This window comes from Gossypium hirsutum, chromosome D07, assembly GCF_007990345.1.
Source record: "Gossypium hirsutum isolate 1008001.06 chromosome D07, Gossypium_hirsutum_v2.1, whole genome shotgun sequence".
Taxonomy (NCBI): domain Eukaryota; kingdom Viridiplantae; phylum Streptophyta; class Magnoliopsida; order Malvales; family Malvaceae; genus Gossypium; species Gossypium hirsutum.
This window is the reverse complement of record NC_053443.1, coordinates 10,153,239-10,168,491: the sequence shown is the minus strand read 5'-3', so window position 1 is coordinate 10,168,491 and position 15,253 is coordinate 10,153,239. Positions and strand designations below refer to the sequence as shown.

The window sequence follows — 15,253 nt, the reverse complement described above, 5'->3', positions numbered from 1 at the left end:
AAATGGTAACATTTAAATCTATATTCTCTAATAGAATAATACTTTTTAAAATTTAAAATTTCAATTTAAACGCAAATGATATGAAAATAACAAACACATAAAATTCTAAAAATAACTGAGCTTAAGTTAATTAATTATTAAAATTTTAAAGTTCGAGTAAAAGTAACTAAATTAAAGTATAAAAATTAACCTTTATAGTATTTTAGTATTTTTTATAATTCAAGCTTTTTTTTCATGTTCGTGAGGATGCAAGTATCTTTAAATGATAATATCCTACGAGGCAATGTGCTAGCCATATGTAGAAACTAACTTTATTTATGAAGGGCAACATGTACAGTTCTTTTTCTGTATAAACCCAGTTGTGAATGTAAACATTCAACTACAACTACAGGTAATCAAAACCGATAAATTACAGTAAAGGGTGAATAATCAGAATAACCCCATTCGATATTTGTTCCTTCTAAAACTAAACGTTCGGTCTTGGACTCCTCCTATACCCTAGGATCTGATCACCTCGACCATCAGAAATATAATGTGCACATTATGCTCCGGAAATAGTAACTTCGATGAACAACCGAAATCAAGGTGGCCCTGTCACTCCGGGGAAGAGTTCCGATATTTTGTTGAATACATCCATAACCTGAAATACGTAAACATATCTTATAAAACGAAATATATCGAGAGATACAATCAAGAACCAGAAAATGGCAGCAAAGACTAAATAATAATATGATATTTTTGCAATGCTCAAATTAATTGGAACTTCTTATAAACATGGACAACATAAAATGTGAATAAAAAGGCCTAGATTACCTCCTTGTCATTTTGGTATTTTGCAATGCTCAGTGGGTTTTGTGAACACTATAAAAGCAGCAAATAGAAAAGACGTTAATTCTAACGAAATGCCATCGACCAAGATTATTAACAATTCATCAATAATAAACCACAGATAACATACATCCATGATAGCTGCTTGAACTCTAGGATTTTGAAATGCCATAGCAACTTCAGGATTGGCCATGATTTTGGATATTACTTCTTCAGGTGTAAGGCCAATCTGGTCTGCAAATTGGAAAGGAAGAGATTAAAACTTCTATTCAAGTAATAGACCATATTTGAGCATGAGAGAATAACAGTGAAACTAGTATTTTGTCCCCTCTACTCAAAAAATGGGCAAATTAATCTCTGTAGGTTAGATCAAAGAATAAACTAGTCCTTGTATTAAAATTTTCATCCATTTCTAATGTTAAAAACTGGACATTGTACGTCAGCACGAAGTACACATGACACGTCATGTATCACAGTTTTTAACAGTACAAATGGATGAAACTTTTAACAAAAAGAACCAATTTGCTCTTTGAACTAACATAAAAGAACTAATTTGCCCATTTTTTGTGCAAGAGCAAAATACAACCTAACTCCTAGTATGGGGCTCTATGGTACTTTTACCTCTAATAACTATATATATCTCGCATATAAAGAATAAAAAAAGTTATAACATATGCCGAGCAATTAATACATTATCTTCAAGCATTTGAACAATAAATGGTTCACTTACCGAATTGCTGCTTCACCTCAGGACTGTTGAGATCAAAGTTTTTCAAGGAATCCATCATCCTATTGTCCCATTCGGAACTTCCACCCATATTATTTCTAATTAAAAAAAAATCAGACATGCATATAAGCATGTGAACGGATTCTTTTGAAGGCAATTCTTATAACTCTAAATCAAGAGAAAGACAAGCTGATAAAAAATAATCAAATGCAGAAGTCGGAACAAAGCTTACAGCATGTCTTGCAGTTGTTGACGGTATTGAGGATTTTGTAGCATCCCTGCAAAAGGTATGCGTAACAGAAAGACAATTGATATGTACATACTAAAATTCTATCCTTTAATATAACAAGCATACAGGCACCAAATCCATTAGCATGGACTTACATTTAAATGTCTCGGGGTTCCTCATTTCTTCTGGCAAATATCTGTATATGAATAAATAAATGATTATATTTCCTTAAAGAGTAATAAATAGCACAGGTTGCAATAAAAAAAAGAAAAAGAAAATGTCAAGGAAAAGAGGCTTATATTACGGATAAACCATCTTCTGCACCGTTGGATCTTCCAACATTTTCTCTAAAGCATCCACAGATAAACCCGGACCTGCTTTTCCTGCAAATGTAACAAAATGCTTTATCAAATATTACGGAGAGAGTACAAAGAAACTAGAAAGCACTCCCAAAATATGCACATGCATTATTAAATTATATGCATAACACAATCAAGTAGCTTTAAGCAGTTACTTAATCCTACACTGCTCGGTGCCTACTATTAATGTTTCTTTTATTTTATCATACATAGCATAACTCAATTTATTTTATCCCCCATTGTTATAAAATTTATTGATCTGTAACATGTTGAGAAAACACATTTTTCCCTTTATGCTCAAGTCATCATGTTACCTCCATAGTCCTAGTAAAATTTTTAGAAATGGTTAAATAACTGTTCGGGGCCTGAACTTGGCAACTATTCTCATATTGAGACCTGAACTTTTTTTTGGGGGTCCAAGGAAGGCCCTAAACTTGGCAATTGTTCCCACATTGGGACCTAAACTTTTTTTGTCCAAGTTAGTCCTTGAACATGGCAATTGTTTCCATATTGGGGCCTGAACTTGACAATTGTTCTCACATTGGAACTTGAACTTTAGGGTTTTCAAGGAAATATCAAGGACTAACTTGGACAAATAAAAGTTCAAGCCCCAATGTGAAAATAATTGTCAAGTTTAGGGTCTAACTTGGGCAAAAAGAGTTCAGGCCCCAGTGTGAAAACAATTGCCAAGTTTAGGGCCTAATTTGGACAAAAAACAAGTCCACACCCTAAAATGAAATAGTTGCCAAGTTTAAGCCCCAAAAAGTGATTTAACCCTTTTAGAAAATGGGAAAACAACAAGAGATAAAAGTGTTGTGATTGACCCAAAAATCTCCCTGTTCTTCATCCTACCTTGTAGACTGTTATTACGACGACTACAAACCAAAATGCATCATACTTTCATTTCAAATTATCATTTGATCAGAGTTACAATTGGCTCCTTACATACCAGTTGACTGATAACCACCAAAAGCACCGGTATCCTGCTTTGATGCAGCTCCATTATCAGAGACCTTCAGACATCATTCAAAATTTTAATTTTCCACAATAGATGCTTTGAAATTACAGAAATTAATCAAAACTACGACAGTCTCATAGCAAGAGCTTAATAAAAAACTTACATCCTTGGGAATTTGAGCATTGTTTGATGAACTTGTCTCAGCCACATCTTCAAAAGAACTCTTCTGCACAGTTTCTTCTGGAGAAACATCTACAAAAGCTGCAAACAGAACTTTGAATCAGTCTCAAAACAATCTCAAGAAAAACATTAGCAATTAGAATGAATTGGGTGATTTATTTGAAGTAGAAAATTTCGTTGATACTAGACCTCAGTTTTGTTAGCTTTATGATTGTTTCATGTACACGAATGGACCATATAATGTTCCATTTTACCGCAAAAAGGGAAGAGTTGCACATTATACAATATCATGTGGCAACAATAAAAGTTCTATTTTACCATATTTCTTTGGTTCTGCTTTTTCTGTTTCACTTTTTCCTTTGGTTGATGGATCAATCACCGGGGCTGCTTCAACTTTTGTTGCAGGTACATCAACCGTAATGCTAGTTTTTTGAGCAGAAGATGGAGAAGGGGATGTGACAGGTCCTGTTGACGGAGGTGTTGGAAAAGGAAACGGGGATCCCGAAGGAAAAGCAGCATTGGCAAATTGGTTATTTTGTGTATTCATTTGGCCCATCATAGTTTTGAAAGCTTGCTGCATTGCATATTTCTGAATAACCGAAAGTTAGATATCATAAATCAATGAAATAAAAGAGCTATTCAACAACCTGCTCCATTGAGTGTCAAAGTTTAAGCCATTTGCATCATCTTAAGCACATAAAGAGATATCAAGGCACGACTTAGTAACAACTCGAAGGCCATGAAAGAGATATGTAACAAACCGTGATAGGCTCTCATTATATTTATGACAGCCAAGAAACTTACTATAGCACAAAATTTATGTATCACGCCATTGAAGGGCTCTTAGAGTCAAGCCATAACACAAAATTTAAGTCACAACTTATACAACTAGCTCTTTACTTACCGGATTGTATTCTACATCTTGAATCCATAATTTAAAAACAACTTTGTTCTCGACAACAACCACCATGCCAATTTTCATTGCTTCATACGCAATTCTACTTCCAAAACTATAACATAAGACTTGATTATACAACTTATAGGCAAAACGATACAACCATACCTCATATGAGAAAAAACCCTCACCTTTAAGCTTGAAGCTACCTGTCATTTCAATTAACTTCATTATGATATATACAAAAGAAAAGCGCGAGCACACACACACATTTCCATTATTAATAAAATAACATTAAAAGTACCACTCGGAAAGGGGAAAAAAAAGGGGATTATGCTCACCCATGTAAAGAGTGCTGAGAGCCCAACACCTACTCCAATCCAGAAAAGCGGCGACCCTCTGTGAAATACAAACATTATGTTCACAAAACATAAACACAACCGCAAATATATTCGACTTATCATTACTTTCTCTTAGCTTTCAAGTACAAGTAAATAGATTATCATTATTTCAATAAAAATTAGTTTAACTGTTAAAGTTTGATATAAATTCAAATATGGTAGTTTCATATACGAGAAAAACAATATAGCATTCCATTATCCATGAAAATGATTAAAAATGGATAAATGACTAAAATGAAACAAACAATCCTCATAAAGACTACTACTTTTTTTAAGTCCAAAATGTAAAGTACATTTTTTTTTTCCATTTTCAAAAGCAGAAATTAACAAAAATTTACATTTGAGAGGACGGCGGTGGCACAGTTGGATAAGGGTTAACTCCAACTGATGAAGTTTGTTGATTACTTGAAGAAGAAATGCTCGCAAACCTTTCGTCTATAGATTTTCTGAAAACTGCATTAACCCCAAAAAAAAAGATCAAATTTTTACCATAAGAAAGAAACAAAAAAAGAGGGAAAATTAGAAAAATACCAATTTGGGGAAGACGTCGTGGAGGAGTAGAGTGGGCGGAGCTGGAGATTCGGGAACGGCGAGGGGTAATCTTGGAAGATGGAAAAGTGAAGATTTTGGTAGGGGTTTTCAGAGCGTTATTGTACGGTAAAAGATTAAGCTTTGGAGGTGAAGAAGAGGATGAAACTAATGCCATATTCATATTTTCCATTGAATTTAACAAAACCCCAATTGAAATAAATGGGAGCTGGAGAGTGTGAGGAGAGTGAGAAAGGGGGGACGAAGAACACAATGGGATAAACGACGCCGGAAAATGTTATATGTTTTATATTCATACCCTAAACTCAAATTTTGTTACTTTAGGTGGTGTTTGTTTGTTTGGATAACTGGTCTCGGAGTGGGATCTTGCTATCCCTAGCTTCGAGTGGCCACAGTTTCAAAATTGAATCGATGATCAAATGAGTTAGATTGTTAATTTTCAGTCAGATCGATATATCTAATTCAATTGAATAAATTATTAAAAATGTAAAAAAAAATAGATCAATCGTCAATCCAATTGATTCAGTGTATTCAACCGATTCATGAGACAATCAATCCAATCCTAATTTTACACCAAAACCTTAATTAATTTTCATTCCCAATCAATTCAATTCAATTGATTAGTATAATTCTAAACATCTAATTATTATTTTATTAGATTGACATTTCGAAAAAATAAATAATTATTGAGACCAATTTAATTAAAAACAATTTATATGTATAAACATATCACTTTTTAATGACAAATTGGTGTTTTAATATTTCATCTAAATTATTTTAGATCAAATTATATTTATAATCTTTTTATTGTATTTAAATTTAAGATTAAGTATTTAAAAATTCAAAAGCTCAAAAAAGTATAAAGTTGATAAAAATCCATCATTCAATATAACTATTTAATAAAAACAATAAAATTAAAAAAATCAATTTACAAACGTAACCTCACTCCCAACTTTTAACCCTATAATTAAACCCTGCTGAAAATATATTCCACAATCCACAAAAATCCCTTTTATTTTTTCTTGCCATGGATCAACAACCACCATCACTGCTACACATCCATGTAAAGCTCCTAGGTTTCAGCCTCCACTCCATCACTCCTTGGCCCAATAACCCCTCCATTTTCTACCTCAACGGCAAACGAATCTCACGCATCGAAATCCTCGGTGTAGTCACTTCCCGTGACTATAGACCCAACAAATTCCTTAGATTCACCCTCGACGACGGCACCCATTCTATTACTTGCATTCTCTGGCTTAACCACCTCACTTCCCCTTTCTTCGCTTCCCGTCAACCCGCTACGCTTCGGGTTATTTCTGATTTGGCTAAATGCTTCGCCGATGATATCCAGTTTGGGAAAGTGGCTAGAGTTCGTGGGAGGGTTAGTAGCTATAGAGGTGATTTGCAGGTCACTGTTTCTGATGTTGTTATTGAAAGGGATCCTGATGCTGAGACTTTGCATCGCCTTGATTGTATTAGTTTGGGTCGCCGGTGTTACTTCGGTTAGCTCCGGCCAAGATTAAAAGCAAATTAATTGAATTAGGCAGTTTTGTAGACAGTGAATTAGACTGGTCGATTTGATTTTGATGAATCTTATTATTACAGTCAATATTTCTGTATTTGATAGATATCTTCCAATAATGTGATATTGTGTTCTCTATCTGCAAGATTAAAAAAATCAAAACTTTAAAACATCTAAATCAAATTCAATATAACTTTTCATCCAACCCAACAAGTTCTTAACCCAGCAAATCTGATCCATTTCAATTGGCTCAACCAGCATTTCACCATGTCATCCAAAATTTGCATAATTGTATGTATTCCTTGAAATAAAAGTATAATACAAAATTTAGCATAGTGTTATTAGTAAGCAAATGTACTACTAATTAAGCAAGAACTTGATCAACAATTTCTGTTAAGGAAAATAGTACATGAAAACCCTTCAAAACACCAAAAATATGCAAAAAATGGAATTGGGATATGTTCAATTTGATACTCCAGTGATGGTTCAATTTGATGCTCCAGTGATGGTTTTTACAAGCTATGCTACAAGAAAGTTATGAAATCTAAGCTCTCCAGTCACTCGCACTTTTTTCATGTTGTCTTTGTTGTCTTCAAGTCTGTATGTTGTCTAAATACAGGACCGTAGTTATGGTGCCGAATAAGCACGATCAATATGAAAGTATTAGCAGCCAGGAACAATAAACTCGCCATCCAGAGCTGTAGAAAGACGTTTTTGCCTTTAAACTCGAGCAGGTAACCCCATAATAACCAATGGGTTTGAGCTCCCATCCACAAAAGAATGCAACATAGGCCTTTCCATTTAAGCTTCATATTGCTCCATGGCAAAATAAGAGGCAAGAGACAAAAGAACCAGACGAAGTACTGTGCCGTGATTACCTGTTCAAGAAGTAAATCGAGAACAAATACACAAATGCAGATTCAAATCGACAAAAAAAAACGACAATGTCAATAAAATGAAGTTAGGGAAGTTAAATTCGCGTACCGTACCTTATTGAATGCTACAAATGCCACTGTCTGTACAAAGAAGCAGAATACAAGATCCTTTGCGAAGCATAAAATGAGGACTAGCTGCACTATAAACTGAGGCAAAAAGGAGATGAGCTTTTCAAGAACCGAAAGCTCGCGTTCATAGTTAAGATAGATATGGTAGAAATAGATGGAAAAATTATGTCTTGGATCCGTGCGAGTAAGATGGTATAGCAATGCCTCATGTAGAAATTCCCATCCGTATAACCGGAAGAAGAAACCAGTACATAAGAGGAAAACAGTCCCGGAAATGAGACCAAACAAAATCCTTGACCTCGTGAATGTGCTTTTCAATGCATCACTCACAACGCATTTATCAGTCAATTCTGAATTGATTTGACGAGCTTTCCCTTGATCGGAAGTCCAATCACTAAGCAATGGTTTTGTTCCAGATCGAAAAAAGCATGGATCGAGAAAAATGATGATAGGAAGCGCATAGATTATAGGATAAATTCTGAAGTGAACTATAAGACCGTACCAAAACGCAGCTTGTACTACATTACCTAGGAAAAACAAAGATGAAAATCAATAAATCCGACAGATATAAAGCAAGTTGTCTTAACATAGTGCTGAATCATCAACAATCAAACATAGTACTTGCATTTCATATAAAGAAACAACATATAAGAAAACTACCAAAATAAAAGCTTTCCCTTTCAATACCCCAACTCGAAACTTTCTCAATTGAAATCAAGCAGGCAGTCCAATACAAATATTATCTCAGTAAATTCTTCCCACAACTGAAATTACAGAGTAGGTTGCATTGGAGACAGTAAAAGTACCACAAAACCCCCTGTACTATACCCTGGATTGCATTTTAGAGACATAATTCAAAAAAAATATCATTCCATTGCGGATCCAGTCCTCTCGATGTACCCAAGCATCCCGACCAAAATCTAGGACTCCAAAGATCTGTAATAATAATCATGGTATAAGCAAACATTTGAAGTAACCTTAATCTAGAATTGCTAAAGATAACACAAGAAGGAACTGGTATAAAGGCTGTAAACTAAACAATGGAGCATTACTGATATAAAGTACAGAGTGGACAGAACCTTACTGCACAGTGCACACATACAAAAGCACCTTCCACTATCTCATTTATCAACAATGGTAGAAGAAGAATTCCACTCGATACAAAAGCACACATACGGACTGATTAAACCACTCAATCTCACTTTGTAAAAGAAGAATTCCACTTTATACATATTATGCATTTTCAGACATCTGCTTTAGCTTCACCTGATGTCAACATTTAACCTAGTCTCTGACAGTAGTTACTTATAAAAACAGTAATTCCAGTCCGGTACTTATCGAAGTAAATTTTTAAAAACTCACCCTTATGAAGATATTGTATAAGCAAATTCAATGAACAAATGCATTTACATTGTACCAAAAACAAAAGAAACCCAAACATGGAAGAAGAAAAAGGATGGGAGATGACTTACAGCTCTGCCTTTCCAAGACACAAATGTTAAATTGCAGAAAGCTACCTGTCAATTGAACAAAGGTAATAAGTTAGATTGGAATTGAATTATAGCCTATTCGAACATGCTAAATTAGCAGTATACAAACCTACCAGTTGAAAGAATGCTACTGGTTATGGCTTCTGGTAGGCCAACCTTCTCTTCTTTCTTAGGCTCCAGCCTGCCTTGTATATACTTTGAGCATTATACTCATCAGGGGGTTTTGTGGTACTTTACCCAGTAGAGACACATAATTCAAATAAAAATATCATCTTTTTCAAACACCAAACTTCCCAAAGAGCTCGAAGTCGGACTAACCTGAGTATAGCTATCCCAAATACACTAACAAGCAACCAATAAAGGTAAAGTCTTTTACCTAAGAGCTATCTTTTCTACAATGCAAAGGCACCATTGATGACAGGACCCAATTTTTAGAAGCATTTTATAGGAAACTAATACATAAAGCATCAAAAGCAAAATAAATATACCATTATTAAGACAGATAATAATCCACAAAATCATAGCACAAACAATAGGTTCACAGTTTCCTCGAGTTCCAATTGTGAAGGTAAATGGATTGAAAAGCCAAATCAACATGGAATACGTGCATAGATCATCAGGCACCTTGCGTTGCTTCAATATGATACGAATAAACAAACCAACGAACAAATCTGCAAATTGAGGAACAAAATGAGGATCAAGACCATGGGTTTTAGCGGAAACTTAATTCTAAAAAATGGGTAAAAATTTAAACTGAAAATTAATAATAAAAAATACCTGAAGCTGAGAAGAGAAATTTGCCCCAACAACGAGAAGTAAAAGAATTGGGGATTAATAAGAAAGCAAGTAAAGGTGAATAACGATAAGTGGTTCTTTTATAAGGAGATTGACCGGAAGCCATTAAAGAAGCAGCATCGGAGAAGACGAGATAATCCACATCTGTGTATCGAACTTCCACATGGGTATCTTGCCATTCACCAAATAGGATTAAACCCACACGGAAAATGGCTGATATGAGAAGAATCGAACGAGGTTTAAGTGAAATCATGGCTGAAAATGAGGAATTTGAGAGGAAAAGTAGACCCAAATCAAAGTAAAAAAAGAAAAGAAAAGAGAAAAAAAATAGTTTAATTGGGGGAGTAAACTAGCTATGAATCAATGGAGAACAAAGGGAATGAAGTGAAAAATTTTAGATCCATTTCAATAGGGAGAGTGAGAAAGGGATAACCAGGATGGTTATGGCGATCGTACTACTTGCTAATCTTCAAAATCAATAATATTTAGAATATTTAGGAAAATTAGATCAACACTCACTTAACTTTGATACACTTAATAAAATAGTCACTCTAATTTTAATTCAGTCACTCGATTTTTAGAAAATAACAAATCAGTCATTGACATGATTGAAAAATGAAAATTGTGTGACTTTTTCTTTTCATCCTTCCTTATCTATTTTTTAATAAATGGCCCAATATTTTTACATTTTGTGTAAATAGCCCAATATGTTTTTACTTCTTTTTTTCCATCCCAACCATCTTTGTTTTTAAAGATAGTGATTTGTTTCATTCTACCATCAACCTCTTTTGTCTCATTCCCTACCTTTCAATCTCTCCCCAACTAGATTTTACCTTGCCAAAATCCAAACCACAGCTTCTAATCTATGTCCTCATGGCTGCCATTGTTGTGTCGCCAAATTGCAGCTTCTAATCTTATGTCCCCAAAACTAGAAACAAATATTGCAACCCAACTGTTTGTGGAAATGTCACAATGAACTACCATTTTCAATTGTCAACCCAACCTCCCAAATGCAACGACCATCGGTTCGAACTCGACTACAAGAGCAACAATCGCATTGTTTTATCACTAAACCATGGTAGATTCTACGTCCAAAGCATCTGATACGAATACTTTACGATTCGAGCTATTGACGTGACTAGTTAACAGTAGAAGAAGAAGAAGAAGAAGAAGAAATAGAGATGACTTGAGAAGAGATGAGATGGTGCATTTGGCCAGATACGACGAAGAAAAGCTCTCGACTTTGATTAAGAGTAATCAAAATTTTGTTGTTGATTCAATAGAAATTCTATGCATTTTTAACATCAACATAAAATTTAAAAGAGTAATCAAAATTTTCAAATACGTGATTAAGTGTTTTATATATACATGCACTTTTAAGAAATTTTGAAATATTATTTTGTTTTTCTTTCGAAGAGTATTATTTTATTTTTATTTAATAAGTTATTCTATCAAATTCACATCCACATAAAATGAAAATTAGTTTAAAATTTCAAAATATTTTTATTTTAATATTAAAATTAAGGTTTTTCACGAGTAAAAATATAGTTTAGGGCTTATTTAATTACAAAAATTGCATAAGAGCTTGTTTAAATGAAGTGTAATAGTTTAAGGGCTTTTTATTACATTAGCCACAAATTTTAGATGGAACAAAGAATAACAAGGGTAAACTACACCCAAGGTCACTGACGATTAATAAGTTTATGTTTTGGTTACTCAGCTTTAAAAAGTTACAAAATTGTCACTCAATTATTGAAATAGTTCAGTGATCATTTTATAACTTTTTAAAGTTGAGTGACCAAAACATAAACTTACTAATAATTTAATGACCTTAAATATAATTTACTCAAATAAGGATTAAAATACGATCGAAAAAAATATATAAATAAAAATATCGCAAATGTAATTATGATACAATAAAATATATAAATAAAATATGAATACATAAATTATCAAATCTATAATTAAATTAAAAATTATAATAAAATTATAATAATGAAGTGAAGCACATAGTAAAATGAGAAAAAGATTAAAATTTGTATATAAAAAATTATAATATACTTATTAAGTTAATAAATTATTAGGTTAAATATAAAATTAATATTCAAATTTGTTCATTTCTCCTAAATTGATATTTATGGTTTTTTTTTGTTTAGATTGATACTCGAACTTTTTTCCTGTCAATTAAATTAGCACCCAAATCTAACGCCGTTAATTTTTTGCTAACGTGGCAGTGTTAGCCAATCGTGCGTCGCCATGTGATGTCCTCTTATACTTATTTTTCTTTTTTTTTTTTATTTTTTTTCCTGGGCCTGCTTTTACCCTTCTTTCATCTTTCTTTTGTCAACCCCCTCCCAATTTTTTCCTCACTTTCACGTCATCCAATCACCACAATCAACCAACCCTCACCTCTTAAATTTTAACTTCATTTTTGTTATATCCTCAATCATGATTTAACTTTCGATTTAATTTTTTTGGTTTATTTTATAATTTAATGGTGGACGATGAGTTTCTCGTGCAAGACATGAGCTCTTACAATACTATTCCGTTGATGAATAATATTTTAGTTTACTTTATAATTTATATGTTTCTTTTTGAAAAAAATTATATATGTTTATATATAAATCTTTTTTTTTGTAGAGAATGGTTTTTGGAATGAAGTGGAAACATTATTTAAACCAGAAAATCAAAAGCTTTTGAAAGTTAACAATGGCAGACACTGTGAAGACCAAAGATTAATGAAGGAGAAGAAGGCTAAACATTTCAATAATGCAAAAATTATTTCACAATATTTTCATATGCCAATAACAAAAGCGGCTAAAGAGCTTAATGTATTCAAAAATGTGTGTAGAGAACTTGGTTATGTCTTAATAGTTTACAAACCCTAATCTAATTATCATTTTTTTTTCTTTCTTTCTCATATTTTCTCAGAAAACAAAAGAGAAAATTTAAAAAAAGAGAAAAAAATTGAACGTGAAAATCCAAAAAAAAATGAACCCAATACTCAAAAAATATATATAAAAAAAACCCATAAGCTAGAAGCTAAAAAGAAACTATTGAAAGCAAACATGTTTAGCAGAGAAAAAAAGAAAATGAAATTGGGAAAAAGAAAGGTCACAGGGAAAAGAAGAGAAAAGGAAATTGGGAAGAAGAAACATCACCATGAAAAAGAAAGAAAACAAAAAGGAAATAGGGAAAGAGAAACATTACCTGGAAAAAGAAAGAGAAAAAAAAGAAATAATTTTAAAAATATTTTTTTAGTGATTTTAAAATTTTTTTAGATTATGGCATCGTGATGTGATTTACGTCACGTGTCATGTGTCCTAATTTTAATAGCGTTAAACTCATGTATCGATTTAGTTGACGAAAAAAAATGTTCAAGCATTAATTTGGGATAAGAAAAACTATAAATATCAATATGAGAAAAGTGGATAAATTTAGATACTAATTTTATATTTAACTCTAAATTATTAGTAAAAGTAGTTATAAATCAAACATGGTTCGATCCGTATCAACTCTGTACCACTCCATCGGCGGTTTTTCCCACGTACAATTTTCACTAAAGACCTTCAACTTACCCCCTCGAGCTCGGATTACTTCATCTCTCGGCCGTATGCTCTGTGGCAGCACACCTTTGGTGTCGTGGTCCAAGGAATAAAGAGAAACATATATGGGAAATTGACATTAATTAAAAAATCATCCCGATGGCTAGAGGTCAAAGAAAACAATGGTGGAGGTTTCATCCCAACTTTATTACCCAAAAAAGAAGAAGAAAAGGAAGTGTACATGGAAAGATATATTGATGGGTGTCCAACTAAAAAATATAATTTTTATTTATAGTAGCAAGTATGGTCGAATTCACAAACATTGATAGATAATTTTTTTATTTAAAGTAAAAATAGAAGGAGGGTTTGAAATTAAAAATTAAAACTTTCTAAATAAATATCATAAATAAGATTTTAGACCAATATTAAATCACTACACCAGAATATGCTTTTAGCGGCACTTTTTGCGGCGTTGGAACAAAAGCGCCACAAAAAATAGAGCATTAGCGGCGATTTAGCCAAAGCGCCGCTAAAGGTAGAGCATCAGCGGCGTTTATACGGAAGCGCCGCTAAAAATAGGAATTAACGGCGTTTTATATAAAGCGCCACAAAAAACCTAAGACGAACGGCGTCGTTTTTGCGATTTTTTAAACATTTAGCGGCGTTTTTGTCTAAGCGCCGCTAATGCTCGGGTCTATAGCGGCGTTTTTGTCTAAGCGCCACTAATGCTCGGGTCTATAGCGGCGTTTTTGTCTATAGCGGTGTTTTCGTCTAAGCGCCGCTAATGCTCCGAGTCTTTAGCGGCGCTTTCGTCTAAGCCGGTAATGCTCCGAGTCTTTAGCGGCGTTTTCGTCTAAGCGCCGCTAATGCTCCGGGTCTATAGCGGCGTTTTCGCCTATGCGCCGCTAATGCTCGGGTCTTTAGCGGCGTTTTTATATATGCGCCGCTAATTCTCCTGTATTCAGCGGCGTTTGTATCTAAGCGCCGCGAATGTATTAACCTTTAGCGGTGTTTTTGCCGAAGCGCCGCTAATAGTAACAAAAATATTATAAGTTGAAATAATTAATATTTTGTTCTATTTATTATATATATAGTGGGACAATTTACATTTAAATTATAATTAACAAATAATATTGATTAATAAAAAAAGTTTTTATTAAAGAGAAGTCGTATATATGTAACAGCTAACTATTTATAACAGTTGATTTAAACTACTTTACGAGAGAAAATATATTAAATTATGAATAAAATAAAATATAGTAAAACTTAAATTGTTGTATTAATGTAAAGAGTAAATTAAAAATAGAATTAACTTTTTATAAGAGTAATAAATTAATTTTGGTAGTACGTATATATTGTTCGACTAATTTATATATATTTTAACAATAATTATTGTCTATATTTAATTTAATTATGATTATATATATTAAAGATTTAGGGAATTTTTTATGGACGGTATTTTAATGAGTACGGGGTATAGATTTAAGGTAATTGGGGATTTAAGATTAATTTAGGGGTTAGAGGTTTTGGGGTTTGAGATTTAGGGTTAATTTCAACGGTCATGTGTTAGGGTTTAATTAATTAGATTTGTTTTTTTATTATTTTTTATGGTGATCAATATATACGTTCTTATATATTTGTAAAATAGATATTCAATAATAAATTTAATATATTGAATATTATAATAGGTAGATCATGATCACTTTATGCATGGCGATTAATCGATAATTATCAATATGTCTACAATTTTGTTATCCCGTCACCGTTTGTT

At 32.9% G+C, this 15,253-nt stretch overlaps 3 protein-coding genes across 5 annotated transcripts; 1 reads left to right on the top strand and 2 right to left on the bottom strand.

Annotated features, from left to right (window-relative positions):
• Nucleotides 1-297: 297 nt before the first annotated feature.
• Nucleotides 298-5,428, bottom strand: LOC107936809 (protein TIC 40, chloroplastic). 3 transcript variants are annotated; one of them, XM_016869577.2, is made up of 14 exons: nt 5,109-5,428; nt 4,916-5,030; nt 4,518-4,575; nt 4,368-4,385; nt 3,600-3,870; nt 3,265-3,362; nt 3,093-3,156; nt 2,089-2,167; nt 1,940-1,980; nt 1,788-1,833; nt 1,559-1,653; nt 959-1,062; nt 814-861; nt 298-640 (listed from the first exon to the last, which is right to left on the bottom strand). In XM_016869577.2, exons 1-14 carry the CDS (start codon nt 5,296-5,298, stop codon nt 581-583), a joined length of 1,287 nt encoding a protein of 428 aa, XP_016725066.2. In that variant the 5' UTR covers nt 5,299-5,428; the 3' UTR covers nt 298-580. The 3 variants fall into 3 exon arrangements, with proteins under 3 accessions (XP_016725066.2, XP_040953337.1, XP_040953336.1); XM_041097403.1 differs by lacking the exon at nt 5,109-5,428 and having other exon boundaries at nt 4,345-4,385; nt 4,916-5,018; XM_041097402.1 differs by lacking the exons at nt 4,368-4,385; nt 4,518-4,575; nt 4,916-5,030; nt 5,109-5,428 and adding an exon at nt 4,186-4,338.
• Nucleotides 5,429-6,056: 628 nt separating this feature from the next.
• On the top strand, nt 6,057-6,750 carry LOC121219360 (CST complex subunit STN1). Its single transcript, XM_041097401.1, has one exon. The coding sequence runs from the start codon at nt 6,154-6,156 to the stop codon at nt 6,631-6,633; it is 480 nt and encodes a 159-aa protein (XP_040953335.1). The 5' UTR covers nt 6,057-6,153; the 3' UTR covers nt 6,634-6,750.
• A 168-nt stretch (nt 6,751-6,918) lies between these two features.
• LOC107936803 (GPI mannosyltransferase 1) lies at nt 6,919-11,267 on the bottom strand. The gene is made up of 4 exons (XM_016869570.2): nt 9,920-11,267; nt 9,631-9,813; nt 7,638-8,179; nt 6,919-7,526 (listed from the first exon to the last, which is right to left on the bottom strand). Exons 1-4 carry the CDS (start codon nt 10,188-10,190, stop codon nt 7,221-7,223), a joined length of 1,302 nt encoding a protein of 433 aa, XP_016725059.2. The 5' UTR covers nt 10,191-11,267; the 3' UTR covers nt 6,919-7,220.
• Nucleotides 11,268-15,253: the final 3,986 nt, after the last annotated feature.